Source organism: Aristolochia californica, unplaced genomic scaffold (genome assembly GCF_029961685.1).
Source record: "Aristolochia californica isolate CCGP_79_NKW_82.1479 unplaced genomic scaffold, dmAriCali1.0.hap1 SCAF_16, whole genome shotgun sequence".
Lineage (NCBI taxonomy): Eukaryota > Viridiplantae > Streptophyta > Magnoliopsida > Piperales > Aristolochiaceae > Aristolochia > Aristolochia californica.
The window spans coordinates 5163587-5183226 of NW_027181837.1; the positions used below are offsets into that span (position 1 = coordinate 5163587).

Below are 19640 nucleotides of genomic sequence, written 5' to 3' on the forward strand. Positions count from 1 at the left end.
AAATACTAATTCATTCTATTCAGAATTGGATCAAATTTTGTAGATCATGATCGAACGATTGAGATAGTTGTTTCGCATGTTTTGTACAAAGTGATTTTTTCGTTATCATGATACACAAGTTTAAAATTTGGTGAGACAAAATATGAAATGATGGTAGAAGTCACTTGTAACTTGTAAGACTCATAGCGCAATAGGGAATAGCACCCGCGAGTCTTAGACGCTCGAAGGGGTGACTTCGAACCGAGCCGACTCGCAAGCGGCTCAAGATCGGCTCGATTCCACCTCAGTTTGATTCGGTATACCTGAATCTCGAATTGAGTTCGAGATCCGGGATCGGCTCGTTTAAATTAACGAGTCGAGTTCAACCGAATCAAGGTTTGGCTCAAAAGCTAGCGAGCCGGCATGTTAATTTAACGAGTGACGCGGGATTTGGGGGATTTAGAGGAGTCAGGACAGCGGGACCGGAGCGCCGAGCGAAGCGGGAGCGAGAGCGAGGGGGGGAAATTCTTCCTCCCCTCGTCACTGCCGAGCCCCTCCAACCGCCTTTGTCGCCCGTCGACAACTGCCTCGCCGACCGCCTTCTGCCTGCTCCTTTTTTTTCGTCGCAGCTGTTATCCCCGACTATCGTCGGCGCCGTTGGAAGCATATAGAAATTTTTTGAATCAGTATTTGACAGTTGATGTTGTAATACTTTTAGCATGAGGCAATTTTCATAGCAATTTTGTGTTTGACATTTTATTTGATTAAAATTTTATCGATAAGTATAGTAATATATTAAATTGATTATTAATTTATTTATTTCCCTAAAAGGCAATAAGAGGTCCATTTAACTTTCCTAAAAAAAATTTAAAATATTTCTTGTAATTTTCTAATAAGTCACTAATAGTAATATGATTTTATTTAAAGGTTTTTTTGGAAATAGGTATCATAGGAAAAATATTTCTAGTTTTTCCTAGAATATAAATTTTCAATTAGGGGCACTAAGGAGGCCATAGTAAATTTATGGCCAACTTAAAAAATTACAAAATAAGTTAAACAATATTTGGAGTAAAAAAGATTAATATTAGTGTGTTCTAATCCATTATTGAAATTCAATCATGAACCTCCCCTATCATTCTTTTTTTAAAATGTATGCATAATTTTATATATAATTTATTTAATATATATTTTATATAGAGTATTAGATGTAGGTTAAGCTCGAACTCAGCTAGAGCTCGAGCTCAAACTCGGTTAAAATTATTAGGCTCGAGTTTGATTAAAATTTTAGGTTTGAGGCTAGGGTCGGCCGAGCTCGAGTTCAAAATATTTAAATCAAGCTCGCCTTGAATAAGGTTCGTACTCAGTTGGATTCGATGCCACCCTTATGCCCAATTTTAAGTAGAGGTCATTCCAAATTTTATATACAATTTATTTGACATGTATTTTTTGAAAAAATTTAAATGTATCTTGGAGCACGAATTCGAGACTTGTATTTTTTAAAAAGTTTTAAATAAATATTGAAGTCGGTTCGAGCTCAATTAAAATTATTAGGCTCGAGGTTGATAATAATTTTAAGCTTGAGCCTAAGCTCGGTTCGAGTTCAAATTTAAAATATTTAAATCAAACTCGACTCCAACATAATTGTTAGGCTCGACCCACCCTAGCTCGAACTACTGATGGCGTCGTAACCGAATATCCGAATATCTGAAACACTCACACGACTTACGCTACAGCCTAGCGTGACAAGTCGCACCACAACTCAGCGATTCCACAGGGAACAGACAGAAAAGTCATAAAAAAAAGCATGATGGCTTTATTGTCATTTCCATTGAGCCATATAAATTTTACTCTGGTCATCTCCTAGCTTGTACAGATTACAGTATCTCTCTCTCTCTCGTCTCCTCGGAAGCGCAATGTCATGGCTGGCCAAGTCTATCGCTAACTCTCTGAAGCTAGACGATGACGTCGACGTCGACGTCGACGCCGCCGCCGAGAAAAACAGAGGAAAGAATCCGAGCGAGGTAGGAGATGATTACCATCAGATCTCCGCGGACTCGCCTCGAGGCGTCAAAGAGGACCTCTCGGAGCTCACCAAAACCCTAACTCGTCAATTCTGGGGTGTGGCCTCTTTCCTGGCACCGTCGCCGGCGGCGTCATCACATTCTCCTTCCTTTTCTTCTTCCTCGGTTTCGCCTCGATCCGTCAATGCGTCGACTACCGAGAGACTCGATCCGTCTGTCTCTAAGCAATCCGATGATCCGGAATCCGCTGGTTCCTCACCGAAGGTATTTGGAATTCGAAGCGATTTCTCCGAGATCGGAGGAAAGTTCAGGACCGGAATTTCGAAGTTGTCCAGTAATAAGGCTGTCACGGAGATATCAAAGATTGCCTCGAGTTTTCTTCCGTTTGGATCTGAGGATTCGGACGATGCAGATCTAGACGGAGGTGCGGTGGGGGTGACAGAAGAGGTCATGGCGTTTGCGAGGAATATCTCTATGCATCCGGAAACCTGGCTGGACTTCCCGCTGTTTGTAGATGATGAAGATTCCGATGGTAAGTTTATCTGCTGGTGTAAGAATGACGATTCCAATGTGTTTATTGTTTTATCCATGTGTTTTGCAATGGTAATGGAGAGGCATATTCAAGTTATATATATATGGGGAATACTTTCCTGCCTTTCTTGTGATTTTTCTATTCATATGCTCCAGAGCAACTGGAGTATTTCGATTACACTATAGGCAGGATTGCTCATGTTTCTTCAGGTCCTAATATTCATTTCAGCACTGTATGTTGTGGACTCTATAGCAGGATGAGTTATCCAGAGGCCACGCGGTGAGTTGACTCAGGCGTAGTGACACAGTGGAATTATGACTTAAAACGGTTTATGCGTACATATCTTTTAATTATTCGATTAATGTAAGTAGGGAAGCCTTAATGGCATTCTTGTAATAACTCTGTTTCGGATTTAGCTTAACGGCTATCGAATGTAATGGAAAACTAAGAAAAGAATTTGGGATCTGCATTCTCCCTAAGGAACCAAGCTCGGCGTTCCCCTGGAACCCACGGTGTAGACTCCCGTCGACGAGTCTAAATCCCCCTTTCCGGCAATCCTTTCTCATCTTCTCCCTTCCGTAATCCTTTTTCACCCATCGTTATCACCAAATCGACATCATAGGGAGACCAGAGAGATCTCGGCGACTAGGCTTTGTCCCAAAAACGCAAGTCGACTTCTCCCACAGACGAGTGACTCGATCCATGGTCAGAGACCACAACATTTTGGTATCAGAGCAGGCCGAAATGGGAGAGCCATCAAACAATGAAGATTGGAGATCTACCGTAAGAGAAATGATACAATCCGGGCAGGAAGAGACAAAGGGACGTCTGGCGATTTTGATGGAAAGCAGAGCGTCTCAGGTAAATGTTTAAATCCAACAAATTTCTGCTAAACCTGACGAATTGATGGGGGTAAGAAACCCCACTCCTCGTAAAGGGAGGAGGAGGCCTTCGGCTATGCAGGGCGACCACTTTGTGGGTCGAACAAAGCAGACCGTAAATGGCATGAGCTCGGGTTCTAGTGGTGGGACCATCCCGAGGTACACAGTTGGATTTTTCGCTGTTTCAGGGATTCGAGGACCCCTTAATTTGGTTATATAGGTGTGAGAAATTTTTTTCTCATCAAAGAACAACTGAAAATGACAAAGTAGGGTTGGCTGCCTTCCACATGCTCGATGAAGCGCAACTATGGGGCCACCAACTCGAAATGGAAAATCCGGACATAGATTGGGAAGAATTTAAAGATTTATGCACAATTCGGTTTGGACCACCTGCTCAGAGCAATCCATTAGGGGACCTAGCCTTGCTGCGTCAAACCGGCACCGTAAAGCAATACCAGCAGGCATTTCAAGAAAAATTAGCCAGAGGCAGGAAAATAGTCCGGTGGATCAACAGGTGGGCTTATTTACTGCTGGATTATCAGAGTCCCTCCGGTTAGAGGTTGAGCTCCTCGCTCCCTCTAATTTAGCCTGAGCAATGAACTTGGCCTGCACTCTAGAGGCCAAACAAAAAATTCAGAATTGTAAGCCTTGGCAGAATAACAGGTCTGCTACTAGCAGCACATGACGCTCCAGTGCCCCCTGCAAATACTTCCACAACAACCAAGACTAGTCAGCTTCTATCAGCATTTAGCAAAAAATTGTCAAGAGCAGAAATGGAAGACAGAAGATCCAGAGGGTTGTGTTATAATTGTGATGAAAAATATACATTTGGTCATCAATGTTAGAAGTTATTTTGGCTAGAATTGGAAGATCATGAGGAGGACGAGCCCATACATGCAGAGCAGGTAGAGGAAGAACCAAAACCTGAAATCTCTCTCTACGCAATTACTAGCCTACAATCTACCGAAACTATGCAGCTTTGTGCCATCGTCAATGACCAACCTCTCCTCAGTTTGGTTGATTCAGGGAGTACCCATAACTTCATTAGTAGCAACGCAGCCCAACAATTACAACTGCAAGTGCAGGCTCGCCCAGTGGCTTCAGTGTCAGTGGTCAATGGAGAGAAACTTCCTAGTTATGGGGTCAGCAAGGCCGTACTATTTTCTGTTGAAGGTTCTCAGTTTGAAGCAGAATTTCTGATTATCCCTTTAGCCGGATTCGATATGGTTCTTGGAGTTAAATGGTTGCACACGTTGGGCCCAATTTTGTGGGACTTCACTGCATTAACTATGATGTTTGAGCTGGCAGGCCAACAGTTCAAGTTACAAGGCCGCAAGGCTGACATTCAGCCACAATTGCATCTACTCCACCAACAGCCTCCTTTGGCAACGTCATTAAAAGATTTATTGGAGGACTATTATGATATTTTTCAGGAGCCTACAAGCCTTCCCACCTTGAGAAGATGTGACCACAAAATTTGTTTGAATGCTGGCTCTGAGGTGGTGGTGGTACGCCCCTATTGCTACCCTTATTTACAAAAAATGAAATTGAGAGACAATGTAAAATGATGCTCGAACAGGGACTCATCAAAAGGAGTACGTCTCCATTCTCGTCCCCAGTCCTACTTGTTAAGAAGCATGACCAGACTTGGAGATTTTGTGTGGATTACAGAGAACTAAATTCCAAGACTGTTAAGGACAAGTTTCCTATTCCGGTGGTTGATGAATTATTGGATGAACTACATGGGGCCCAGTTTTCCACGAAGTTGGATTTGCGTTCGGGATATCATCAAGTCCGTATGCACCCTCCAGATATTCAGAAAACCGCCTTCCGTACTCATCACGGACACTTTGAGTTTCTCGTCATGCCATTTGGTCTCTCTAACGCTCCTTCCACATTTCAGGCGCTTATGAACGAGGTATTTACGGATTATCTCAAAAAAATTGTTCTTGTATTCTTTGATGACATCTTCATATTCAGCAAGTCGTGGTTTGAACATTTACAACATCTCCAAAGGGTTTTCCAACTTATTCGAGCTCATCGGCTTTATTTAAAAAGGACAAAGTGTACATTTGGGAGCCAACAAGTTACTTATTTGGGGCACATCATTACAGCATTTGGGGTTACAGTGGACCTAGAAAAAATTGCAGCTATTACACAGTGGCCCATACCAAGCAACATTTCCCCTTTGAGGGGTTTTTTGGGCTTAGCCGGCTATTACCCCAAGTTCATTCAGGACTACACGGCACTAGCAGCACCTTTAACAAATCTGCTGCGTCGAAATTCCTTCCAGTGAGTAATGAGACCACCACAGCCTTTCAGACTCTAAAGATAGCACTTGCTACTGCGCCGGTCTTACGGTTACCAGATTTTGGGGAAATCTTCATGGTCGAATGTGATGCCTCCGACGGCGGTATAGGGGTGGTTCTGCTACAAGCTAACCATCCTATCGCCTATTTCAGCTGCCAACTTTCGCTACACCAACATAAACTGCCAGCATATGAAAGAGAACTTATTGGTCTAGCGAAAGCAGTACGCAACTGGCGTCCTTATTTATGGGGTAGATATTTTCTCATCCGCACTGACCATTATAGTTTGAAATATCTCTTGGATCAGTGCATATCTACATCCCCGCAGCAGCTATGGATCAGTAAATTACTGGGGTTCGACTTCACCGTGGAACATAGAGCGGGCTGATTGAATACAGTAGCTGATGCTCTCTCTCGTCGGTCTAAATCTTTGGCCCAATTGAATGCCATCAGTCACCCCATTCCTACATTGCTGGAATCTATCAAGACAACGCACAATATTATTTTCGAGTTACAAGAATTACAACAGAAAATTACAGCGGGACTAATGGCCTCCTCTTGGAGAATTCATGACGGTATTATTCTGTACAAGCATCACATTTATTTGCCTCCAACGTCTCCTCTCATTGACGTAGTGCTCTCAGCCTATCATAACAGTTATCATGAAGGCATCCAGAAAACTCTCTTTCGGCTCAGAAAAGACTTTTATTGGGAAGGTATGAAATCCTCGGTTACTTCATATGTCTTTATGTGCACTGTATGTCAGCGGAACAAGGCCGAGCATTTAAGTCCAGCAGGGGTACTCCAGCCACTACAACTTCCCACTCAGGTTTGGTCGGATATTTCAAAGGATTTTATTGAAGGTCTGCCGAAATCCTCCGACAAATCTGTTCTTCTGGTGGTCGTTTTCAGATTCTCTTAGTATGGACATTTCATTCCCTTGGAACATCCCTACACAGTTGCCTCAGTAGCTAAAATATTTTTTACTCACATTGTTCGGCTCCACGACATTCCAGAGTCCATTGTCAGTGACAGGGACGTCGTCTTCACTAGCCAGTTTTGGCGTGATCTATTCCACCTTTGCGGCACCAACTTAAATTATTCATCAGCCTATCACCCTCAATCAGATGGCCAGACAGAGGTGCTCAATTGTACCATTGAAATGTATTTACGGTGTTTGGTTGGCGATCGTCCAAAGCAGTGGGTGGACTGTATTCCTTGGGCAGAGTATGCTTACAATATCTCCTTCCACACGGCCTTACAGGAGACACCGTTCCGGATTGTATATGGCAGGGATCCCCCCCAGCTCCTTTCATATGTTCCAACGTCCACCAGGGTGGACGCAGTTGACACTGCTCTTATTGAGAGGGATAAATTGCTAGCGGTTACACACCTATGTTTGTGGCAGTCCCAGGCCAAAATGAAGGCGTATTATGATCAAGGACACAAAGAAGTTCAATACAACATTGGTGACTTGGTTTGGTTGCGCCTCCAGCATTACCGGCAATCTTCCATGGCAGGCAGCAGGCATAAGTTATCGCCCAAATACTTTGGGCCATTCGTCATCTCTCAGCGGGTGGGTGAAGTAACTTACAAACTCCACCTGCCTCCAGACGCCAGGATCCACAATGCCTTCCATGTGTCCTTCCTCAAGCAATTCAAAGGCAGTGACCCTTCCCTCACGTCATGTCTACCAACAATGGAAGAAGGTTAGTTATCTCTCATGCCTACCCAGATTTTAAATGCTAGACAGAATGCACACCGCTGGGAGGTTTTAGTTCAATGGGCACACTCAAACGCCAGCAATGCTATTTGGGAGGACATTGACGTTTTCTAGCAAGCCTACCCCATGTTCGAGATGCGGACAACCTCGTTTTTAAGGGGGGGAATGATGTTGTCGATTCGATAGCAAGACGAGTCATTCAGAGGCGATGCGGTGAGTTGACTCAGGCGTAGTGACACAGTGGAATTATGACTTAAAATGGCTTATGCGTACATGTCTTTTAATTATTTGATTAATGTAAGTAGGGAAGCCTTAATGGCATTCTTGTAATAACTCTATTTTCGGATTTAGCTTAAGGGCTATCGAAAGGAATGGAAAACTAAGAAAGGAATTTGCGATCTGCGTTCTCCCTAAAGAACCAGGGTCGGCGTTCCCCTGGAACCCACGGTGTGGACTCCCGTCAACGAGTCTAAATCCCCCTTTCCGGCAATCCTTTCTCATCTTCTCCCTTTCGTAATCCTTTTTCACCCATCGTTATCACCAAATCGACATCATAGGGAGACCAGAGAGGTCTCGGCAACCAGGCTTTGTCCTAGAAACGCAAATCGACTTCTTCCACAGACGAGTGACTCGATCCATGGTCAGAGACCACAACATCTAGAAATGTTAAGCACCTAGCCAATACTACCCAAAAGACCGGCCTGTCAGAAGCGGAAGGCATAGGTACTTAACCCAGGATCATAACATCACACCCCACCTTCACGAGCTGATGGCCACGGCGGCGCAACGACACAGGCCCGACCCGGTTTCTGCCGACCCTACCTGTGATTTTAATCCAGCCTTTGCGCGTGACGCAGCAACACAAGCCCGACCCGGTTTCTGCCGACCCTACCAGTAATTATAATCCAACCTCTGCGCCGTTGTCGGGAATCAAACTCGCGACATGGGAGCCTGCTCTGATACCAAATGTTAAACACCTAGCCAAAACCAACCTATCAGGAGCGGAAGGCATAAGTACTTAACCCAGAACCATAACACTGTACTCTACGTCTTCCCGGGCAACTTAGGTGGGACCATGTCGTTCGCTCTTGCTGTCGTAATTGTGTGTAGGCAATATTATATGTTATTATTGTAAAATCTCCGGTTTTGTATGACATCTGACAGAGTTAAAAGAAATATGAATTGCCTTTGCAAGTATATCCCGTCAAGATGCTTGCAAATTGAGTTAAGAAATCTTTATCATTAGGCCACGAGGGATGAGGCTAACGTTTGTTGTGATGTTTGAGAGAACGAAGTTAATTAATTGTGAAAGTGAGGACTGGGAATGAGAGTTCCGTCAGGATGCTTGCAAATTGAGTTAAGAAATCTTTATCATTAGGCCACGAGGGATGAGGCTAACGTTTGTTGTGATGTTTGAGAGAACGAAGTTAATTAATTGTGAAAGTGAGGACTGGGAATGAGAGTTTGGTGGCTTGTCTATGAGCAAATCCAGACTTTATTGAATGTATAGGAGAAAGAAGGCCATCTGCACGTTGCCTCATACATCTTTTTGAATTAAAATTAATGCTGCAAATTATTTTTTAAGGGATAAAGACAATAGAAAGCTACATCTACAGAGAGACCACATTCTTGCATTTTTGCAGAGAGCTTAAAATTTAATTCCGAAATAGTCAAATAGGAATGAGAATTATGATTTTCAGTATTAAGAAATCTTCATGACTGAGACATTCATACTTCCTTAAAACTTCTTCACTGGTTCATAGATTGAAGCACATTAGCAATGTTGGGATGATTTTAACACTTAATCTCTGTTTCTATTATTATTATTATTTTTTGTGGAGACAGAATTTGAATTATTTTTAAGGGAGGGGACAAGGTCGACCGATGGAAAGAAAGATGAAAAGGTATATATGAGGAGAAAAGGAGCTTGACTATGACTAAACCCCCCCCCCACAAATACAGCATATATGAAGCCAAAGACCAAATCCAGCACAATGGAAATAAAGTCTTCAACATCTTCGATAAACCTGCAAAGATCTCTGTTGTTATTTACATGAAATATGCTTGGCAGAATTGATTTTGTTGAGATCACTCACAAATTTGTACTATACTTTGAATAGTAAAAAATGTATTTAGAATAGAAAACAGCTGTTATGTATTTTATGTTGAAGATGTCTGCTCTCTTCTTAGCAGTTGCTGCTGTCATTGGAATTTGGATCGAAAATAGACCTGCTTTGAAGCTACTGTGATTAGAATCTTTTACTGACTTACTGTATTGACGGCGGAAAACATTTTCTGTACAATGTTTGGTTGTCACTAAATTGCATGTGTAAATTTGTGTAGGTTATCTCTTTTATGCTCATTGGAGGTGGCATTTGAGCTGGTAAATCACATAAAGAGTTCATCATCCTTCTTAAACTGCATTTCAAAAAAGATAATCCTTGTCAACTATGGGAACAGTTATTTTTCCAGCAGCTTTCTGCTGATATAACAGTGTCTATGCCACATGAAATATGGAGGCATTTGAAACTTTTTAGTCATTTCTTGTTTCTTTGGGAAAGCTGCTTAACTAATGTCATCAGCTTTTGTGGTTTTGGAATATGCTTTTAAGTCGAAAGAACCTATAAATATTAATGACAAATTGTTAGTTGGTTTTCTGTTTTTTTTCTTGTGAATTCACTCTTCAAAGTCTAATGTGATCATTTCTTGCATTATACATCCATGAATTTCATACCACCTAACTGTAACCTTCAAAATAAAACTATGGCATGGATTGCCTGATTAATTTTTTTTTTCTCCTGGACATCTATAGATTTAATAAGTTAAGTAGTAGCTGCTTCTTCTTCTTTTTTTTTTTTTTCTTTTTTTTTGTGGCAAATCCTATGCTGTGAACTGCACATGTTGAAGACCCTCATTTAGTATTTTATTTAAATTTATATTTTCAGTAAGGCACAAACATTTTGAAAGATTAGCAGTGACTACATAAAGATTGGAAGCTCTACTCTTGGTCTACATACTTTGCTTACATGTTTTACTTTACCTCCAGATTTTGATATGTCTAATGCACAACAAGAGCATGCTTTGGCTGTTGAACATCTTGCACCCAGGCTAGCTGCTCTAAGGATTGAGCTTTGTCCAAGGCACATGAGTGAAGGTTGCTTTTGGAAAATCTATTTTGTTCTCCTGCACCCTAGACTCAATAAGCATGATGCTGAACTGTTATCGACTCCTCAAGTAAGTTCCTTTGTTTTATTACCTCAACTCTGTGGTGAATATGGAAGTTGGAACTTCCGTAAATAATTCTTTTCTAGTGAATAATAAATTTTAAAAACCCACTATCAAGTTATGATTGACTTTCAAGAGCTTGAAATTTCTTTCTGCTGTTTGCAATTATTAGGTGTGCAAGTAAGAGAGAACACTTCTTTTTTTATTTTGGTAAGATAGGTCTCGTATGGTTACTTTCTCTGATGCAGAATGACTGTAGTGATAACTTCTGGAGCATTTTTTTTTATTTTTTATTGTTTTGAAGGTGATGAAATTATTATTGATAATATAATGACAAAATCTTACTAGAGAGTAATGTGTAATATGGACTAGTCTTTGGCTCATGTTGGGGAGGGGTTTCTAGTATGAGGTCTTGGGTTCAAGTGTCACCAGGCTGGGGTGTCATGTGTGTAATCAACATTCAGAACAAGATTTGAGATAAAGAGCACTAGCTCCGAAGCATGCCAAGTAGAGCAAGATAACTCATTCTTGAACATAACATGGAAATCCTTTATACCTTTTGAGTGAAGCTATACATACTTCTCACCAATAAAATCTTTTTTCACTTTGTTAAGATTGGTTATATGAATTCCTCATAGATATCAGATGTGAAGAAAGTTTTCCATTTGCTGTTAACCACCATAGATCATCTCCTTTACCTGAGGTTGGGTCTGGCAGCTTGCTATATAACCACCATTGATCGTCTCCTTTACCTGAGGTTGGGTCTGGCAGCTAAACGTTAAGTGGCAAAGTTGATTGTGGTTATACTTCCGAGGAAAAAAATTACTAGCATCTATACAGTATATTCACCATGGTTTTCTGGTCTAATAGCCTTGCTTACTTAGTGACCCAGGAGACAGACAATCCAAAATTCACTATGTCTAGATTTAGATATTCATTGACTTGTGTTTTTAAATTAATGTCTAATCCCATTACTGAGTTAATATTTTCAAACTTAAATACGAGTTGTATGATCATTGGTTGATTGATTTTATTGCTCTATCAGCCAGGATTATGTTATGATCAGAACAGCCCTTTTGGTTAAGTATTATTTGCTTTATTTCACTATACTTTTCCTTGAGGGTCTAGTTTACTGTTAGATAACATGGCTATGAATCAGTTGACTGGATTTTTCCTTTTTAATATTTTGGTGTATTTAAGTAGAATGTAGGTGGAGCCCAATAAGGTACATTTAGCAGATTAATTTGTATTGGGACAATGTTTTGTTGATGATAATGATGGTGATTGCTAAATACTTCTGTTCCCTCTTATATATTGTTCTTTTTTATGAAGAAACAATTATTCCTTGAATATTTTGCTTTGGTGATTTCAGGACCTGTTTGCTGTGAGAGTACTTTCTCTGAGGGAAGGGACTTTTTGGGAAACAACATAAACAGTTGATCTTAGAAATGTATAAAATTCCTGTAGATAAACATGAAATTGAAGTAATATAGAAGAGAAGAGAGAAGAGAAAAAGAGAGAGAAGAGAATAGAAAGGCAGCATGAGAAGCTGCTCACATTAGAGGGAGAACTCAATCCGTAGCCTGCTTTTATATCACTTTAGTAAAAGAGGGACAAAAGGTCAATATGTCCCTCATTGCATAAGTTCATAATGCACAATATGAAGCCATAAAAGTCTAGAAAGCAGGATAGGCTTATAGACTAGCTTCCTAGCATGCTTTATGGCTACTAGGAGTAGATATTACATAAGTAGAATGCCAAAATACCCTTGAAACACATTTTCTAATAGTCCCCCTCAAGCTGGATTAGAAGTATTTAAAATTTGCAGCTTGTTGCAGAGTATTATATGCTCACATTTCTGAAGGGGTTAGTAAAAATGTCTCCCAGTTGCTCAGAAGATCATACATAAGGTGTAACTATCTTCCCTTACATGATAGCTTCTTAGATAAAATGACAATTAACTTCAATATGCTTCTTCCTCTTGTGAAAGACTGGATTGTTGACAATAAATATAGCCCTTGATTATTATATTTCATGGCCATAGGTTCATTGACATGGAGTCCCTTCTCAACTACAATTGATTTTATCAACATAAGTTCACTAACATATGTGCCATGGTCTGTACTCTATTTTTGCACTTGATCTTGCCTCCACACTCTGTTTCTTGCTCTTCCAATTGATTAATTACATCCCACATAACAACATATCTGATTAGTAGACCTTCTATCTGATTTTGATTTAACATAGTCAGCATTAGAATATCCCATATCATCAACTTTATCTTGCGACTTATACCACAATCCTTCTCTAGGAACTCCTTTTAGATATTTCAAAATTATGTGGACAACTTCTAAATGTGTTTTACATGGGGAATCCATGACTTGACTAACTACTACTACAAAGCAAATTTCTAGTCTTGTCACCGTAGCATATAGTAACTTTCCTACTAGACCTCTATACTACGTTTTGTCCCTAAGCTCAGGACTTTGTCATCATGAAGGGCATGATTAAATTCTATGGGTATCTTTACCCAATCATCCACACTCCTCTAACATGTCTGTCACATACTTCCTCTAAACTAGAGGAATCCCTTCCAAATTTCAATTCTGAGATATATTTCAATTGCCCCAATTCCTATATGAAAATGCCTTACTAGATACTCCTTAACCTTTAGAATTTCTCCCAGATAATATAATGTCATCCACGTACACAACTAGATCCACAACCTCTGACTGTCTCCATAGCACAAACATTGATCACAATGGCTCCTAGAGAATCCAATCTCCATAACCACTTTGCTAAAAATTTCAAACTTCGCTTCGAGACTCTGTTTAAGTCTATAGATAGCCTTCTTGAACCAAACACCTTTCTTGTCTCCTTTCGAGCAACGTACTTAGGAGGTTTCTTCATATATACATATTTCTTTAAATCACCATAAAGAAACATATTTTTAATATCAAGCAGAATTAGGATCCACCCTTTAATATCAAGCAAAATGTTTCAAACACATTTATTTTAAAAGTTTGAGTGTACCCCTTCACGACCTTCCGGGCTATGTATCTTTCCATACTTCCATATGCTTTACACTTTCCTATTGCACTTAGGAAAGGTACACGGTATCCTTTGTCTCACTTTATCTTTAGTTCCCTATCTAACACCTATAAAAAAATTTCTTTGTCTATCTCTACCTACACTATTTCTTCTTCAGTGCAGGAGGCTCTTTTATCTCCTCATTGGAAGCAAACTATGGATGTTGAAATGGAGGCATTGATAGATCAGAGCACTTGGCAACTATGTGATTTACCGTCAGGAGCCAAAGTTGTTGGCTGTCGATGGGTTTATACCATTAAATATAATGCAGGTGGTTCTATTGAGCGGTATAATGCTAGGTTGGTTGCCAAGGGGTATACTCAAACATTTGGCATTGATGTGTTTGACACTTTTTCGCCTGTTGCTAGGTTATTATCTGTTCGTATTTTGATCTCAGTTGCAGTGAATCAAGGGTGGCCCCTATGTCAGTTGGACATAAAAAATGCCTTTTTGTATGGTAATCTTGAAGAAGAGGTGTATATGGAGCAACCTTTGGGGTATGTTGCTCAAGGGGAGACACATAGAGTATGTAAACTCAAGAAGGCGATTTATGGGCTAAAGCAGAGTCAGCGTGCTCGGTTTGAAAAATTCAGCCAAGTCGTGATATCTATGGGGTTTTCAAGGAGCCATTGTGATCACTCATTTGTAATGAATAGGTCATCTGGAATTGAGGTGCTATTGGTTTATGTAGATGACATTATCTTATCTAGCAGTGATATTTCTGGTATAGAGAATACTAAGTCTCATTTGTTTGCACATTTTCAAACCAACGACTTAGGGTAATTGAAATATTTTCTAGGTATTGAAGTGACGAAAAGTAAAAGAGTTGTGATGACACAATGCAAATATATAATTGATATGCTCCAGGAGTACAGTTTGTTGGCAGCAAAACCAGTTGATACACCAATGGAAGTGGGACATAATCTTCATGATGATCAGAATGCTGAATTAGATGATAGAACACAATATCAGAGGTTAGTGGGCAAGTTAATTTATGCGACAGTTAGTAAACCTGATATTTCTTTTGTAGTTAGTATAGTGAGCCCGTTTATGAAACATCCTTGCAAAATACACCTAGAAGTTGCACATAGAATTTTGTGGTATCTGAAAGGAGCACCAGGAAAGGTCTTTTCTTTAGACCCAATAACCAGACGAAGATAGGGACTTTCTCTATTGCAAATTATGTTGGGTCCCAACTGGACAGGAAGTCAACCTCTAGGTATTGTGTCTTCTTAGGAGTCAACTTGGTCAGTTGGAAAAGTAAAAAGTAAAATGTTGTGGCCCGGTCTAGCGTAGAAGCTGAATACAGGGAAATGGCTCATACAGTGAACGGGTTGATGTGGGTCAGATCAATCTCATGGGAATTGGGTTTCAACCAGGCTGAACCAATGAGTATGTTTTGTGATAATCAGGTCAGGATCTTCATCGCAAGCAATCCAGTTTTCCATGAGAGGAAACACAGAAGTGGACTACCACTTCATTCGAGATGCTGTGATGAAAAAAAAGGTAGTTACTCCATTTGTTCAATCTGGAGATCGGTTGGGAGATGTCTTCACCAAGGCCCTTGGCAAGCGAGAGTTTGCATCATCTTGCGACAAGATGGGACTCCTGGATATATGCTTCAGCTTGAGGGGGAGTGTTAGAAAATACATCCAGGGGTATTTTGGTCATGTCACCACATTTGTGGTTTAATTTCTTCATGTAATCTTGTTCTACATGTTGAGTTATGTTGGTGCTTAAATTTTCATGTACATAGGATACATAGTTAAGGAGGTATAATGAGAATAAGCTTTCTTAAGTGTATAGGGGCATTTTTGTTATTCTTAGTCTAAACTTATTATTTAAGAGAGCCAACGAGCCTTCTCTGCCTTTTCTCCCTTTCTCTCTTTCTCTCTTTTCCTCTCAATTTTCTCTTCTTCCTCCACCAAAATCCTTACTTTTTACATTGACCTTAGAACATGTTGCCATGAGATCACTTAGTGCCTTGACCTAATCATAACTTTGACGTTCCTAGAGGAGTGTGGCTCCTAGATATCTAAGAGATGACAATGGAAGAGTCCCCTTCAATTATGATGGCTGGAGAACTCCAGGGAGAGTAATTTCACTCCGAGTAAATGAGCCTGGATCTCATGTTCAACAGAATCAGATCTGCACATTCGCTTGGAAAAGATTGTTGAGAATGGATCCTCAGATAACATTGTTAGTACCTGCTATGCTGAGTTCCAAATTGAGCTGCCATCAAATTTAACTCCAGCCAGCTTTCAAGAGGGGATTTTCTAGGAGAGGTGTGACTTTGTGGTTATCTACTACGAATCTGTGTTTTCTAACTTCTAGCTTGCAAGGGTGGAAGACTTTAGAACGATTATGCCTACATAAGTACCTGGTGAAAGATGGTTCCAATGAACCCAACAAAGCTGGGTAGGTTTTTATGAAAGTGTTATTGTTTTGTTCAGTCATATACCAAAACTAATATTACTATTGAGGGCTTCCATAGATATTTTCCTATCTTTATTGGTGGGCCAAGCAGCCTGGAACTGATGAAGCTGAAGAAAGCGGTTCGGAGGGCATACGTTTGTTGGAATTTGTAGGAAGAAAAGAGTGGGAGTGATTAGGGTTTACTAATCCACTCTTTCCCCTATTATGATTTAAATAATATTGAAAATTACATACATGTCCCTGCTCTCCCTTAAACCCTAGGATTTAACTTTCTACATGAAATGACTTCATAGAAAATAAATTAAACAAAATAAACTCTACTTGTACCTTTTGACACTGCCTCTCAAGTTGGAACATATAACTTCAACTTGTTACAAAATTTCTCTTACAATCCCTGTAAGCATAAAATGCAAAAAATACAGAAATTAGTTTTCAGCAAAATATCGGTCTTATGACCACTTTGTTACTTGAATGCACAAACGGTAATTAAAATACAAAACAAGATAATTGACCACGACACTAAAGAATTTTATAGTGGGTCACAATCAATATTTCAGATTGCTATGGTCAGCAATTGACATCTACAACATAGAGCCTCAAGATACTCAATTTACAGCACCAACCCAAACACCTTGGGACTTATGGTCAGCAACTCCTAGGTACAAGTACCTAGATCCCAATTAAGGGACTTTGCAGCACTCAATTGAAGTTGAAGGCTTTGTAAGGGTTGCTTGCTGTCAATGTATCATTACACCTCTTGTAAAGCAGATATTAAAATAAAGTGCAAATTGATTACACCACTTCTATGGTGAATCCACCAACAATCCAGCTGCGCTATATGTTTTTAAAAAATCAATGTTTTTGGATGCTTTAGAAAGGCTGGTAATATGAAAGGAATTTTTAAATTCAAGTCAAATGATATTAAATTCAAGACCAATAATGAAATCGCCTTCCATAAGTCAAAGAACAAGTATTTAAAACAGATTTAAAACTCAATGCACATAAATACTTAGCTCTCAAATTGCAAACTTCTCCTAAAACACCTTTTCTTGGGTTTTGATGGCATTAATACTTTGAGAAATCACTTGGGAGCTTTGAAATTCGTGTGAGCAAGTTAGTCTTGAACTTTGGGCCAAGTTTCACATATATATATAGCATGTTTCTCACTGTTAAAAAAACTAGCCGTTAGAATGGATCAATCCTATTTCTTTGCTGAATATGGTGGTTGGTCACTTACAAGATTTGGATACCTATAACCCTCTGAATTAGCCTCTAACATTCTGACAATTTGAAAATCTGCATTGTGGGCTTGACTCCATTGCATGAGGGTCGAATCCATTAGCTCCAACGGTCGTTTTTTATAGAATCCTTCTTTGTGCACTCGCACCCATCTATAATTTTTGTATAGGGGTCAACTTCATTTGGCAAGGGTCGAATCCATTGATTTCAATAGTCCCATATGAGGTCGAATCCATCTCCGAGCACTTGAATCCATGTAATCTTTTGTTTGTCCATTGTTTACTGTATGTTGGTGTCGACTCCATTCCTTTTTTTACTAGCTATAAGGGGTTGATTCCATCTGAGTGTGCTCGACTCAAAGATGTTTTTGCTATTGTTCATTTGAAAATCTGTATCCATCAAATACGGGGAAGGGAGGAGCTTCAGGATACAAGAGGGAAAGAAAAAGAAAAAAAAAAACCTTTTCTATAGATATGGTTATAGAGATACCAGCAGCGATGCTATTACATTCTCTAGCTTTTAGAGATTAGTAAAAAAACAGAAAAAGAGACTATTATTCATCTGCATTTGTACTTGACTATTTTTCTTTTCTATGGTTATAGAGAAATCAAATCTGCGATTGTTTTGGTACTGTGTTAATCTGTTTCCTTAGATATTATGTGATCTCTCTTTTTTGTCTGAAATTTATTTGAAAGTGAAATTCAAAAAAGCCATTAAAAATGTTACCTGAGACTGAAAATAGTAAAAAGCTATCTTGAAAAATAAATCCATTTTAAAGTGAAATCAGTGAAAAGCTCTCAAACTAGGAGACATGAGCACAATTATATATAAAAAGAATCCCGGGAACATGTTTTGACTCTTATTCTATTAAAGTGTACGTTGAACTTACTATATCTGTCCTCATGTTCATTTTAGAAGGGAAGATCTTGCGGTTATATTATTAATCTACCAAATATCATAACTCTGAGCTTGCTCCTAGTAAACCTCAACATATAGTATTGTTAATCTCAATTATGTCCTTGATTTTTATGAAGTGAAATTTTCTTAATCTCAATTATATCCTTGATGTTTAAGATATGAAATTTTTTTTGTACATTACTTCAATGATTACAGGAAGGACGTAACCTTTAAACCTCAATAGTACCACTGGATCCTTGGATAAGGGTTGGATGAGGCTTGATTTTGGACCTAATTTGTTTCTGAAATGTTCGTGGGAATTTTTTCTTGATGTTTATTTTTAATTACATTTATCGACATGCTATTGAGTTTAATTTTTCAGAAACGCCATTTAGTAAATTCATTGGCTTGGTAGTCAGCGTGTATCTCCATTGTTGCTGTAGAGATTTATTTCTATACGTTACTCCATTCTTTATTTGCAGATTGTGGAAGCCAGGGCAATGTTGTTGCAGGAGCTACAGAAACGAACTAAGCCTAAAGCCGTAGATGCTGAAAGTGCAAGTGGTGTAAGCAGTCCTTACGCAAAAGATGTGGCTGAAGAACCTCGGCCTATAACTGAAATCACACCAGTCCGGACTTCTGCGTTTGAGTCTACTTCATCGACCATAGACTTTGAAACTGAAAAGCATCCAGTCGAGTCTACAGAAATGAGAATCATTGACAAGTCAGTTGTAGAAGAAGGGCCGAGCAGCCACTCTGGACACAAGGATGTATATGCCAAATCCAGCTTGTTGAACCCGAAAGATGATGACGATGGCGATGGCGATGACTGGTTACAAGAGGACAATGGGGAGATGGGTGGACAACCTGTTTCACTGGGTAACGAGGAGGATGTGTCATTCAGCGATCTGGAGGATGATGATGATGGAAGCCCCCCAACAAGTGCCAGGACGGTTACTGATGCCTCTGATTCTTCCAAAGGTTCAAGAGATTGGGTTCAGTTAAGCAAGAACTCTGGCGAGGCAGAGAAGGAAGGTCACTCTGGCAGCCCTAGCGGCACCAAGGAGTCCAGCGACTGGCTCAGTGTTGATGATCTCGATGCGGTATGACCAAAAATGTAAAATCTCTTGTAATTTGTGGTACTTGTCACGCTTTCCTTTTTGTTACGCTTTCCTTGCAGTAACAAATCCTTTGATTGTAAATATCACTATTTAACTATCGGTCTCATCCAATGTCATTAATTTTCTCTTATAAACTTCCTTATCCTTATTATTTACCCTAATATATTTGAATCTTCGTGATGACTTT

The 19640-nt window shown here is 39.7% G+C and overlaps 1 protein-coding gene across 1 annotated transcript; it reads left to right on the plus strand.

The window, feature by feature from the left end:
* Positions 1-1864: 1864 nt before the first annotated feature.
* Positions 1865-19603, plus strand: LOC137952971 (uncharacterized). Its single transcript, XM_068800115.1, has 3 exons — positions 1865-2532; positions 10492-10679; positions 18815-19603. Exons 1-3 carry the CDS (start codon positions 1893-1895, stop codon positions 19439-19441), a joined length of 1455 nt encoding a protein of 484 aa, XP_068656216.1. The 5' UTR covers positions 1865-1892; the 3' UTR covers positions 19442-19603.
* The last annotated feature ends 37 nt before the right edge of the window (positions 19604-19640 follow it).

Coding starts and splice junctions, on each gene's coding strand:
- LOC137952971 (XM_068800115.1), top strand. CDS start 1,893: ATGTCATGGCTGGCCAAGTCTATCGCTAACTCTCTGAAGCTAGACGAT. Junction 2,533..10,491: donor AGATGATGAAGATTCCGATG/GTAAGTTTATCT, acceptor CTTTACCTCCAG/ATTTTGATATGTCTAATGCA. Junction 10,680..18,814: donor AACTGTTATCGACTCCTCAA/GTAAGTTCCTTT, acceptor CTTTATTTGCAG/ATTGTGGAAGCCAGGGCAAT.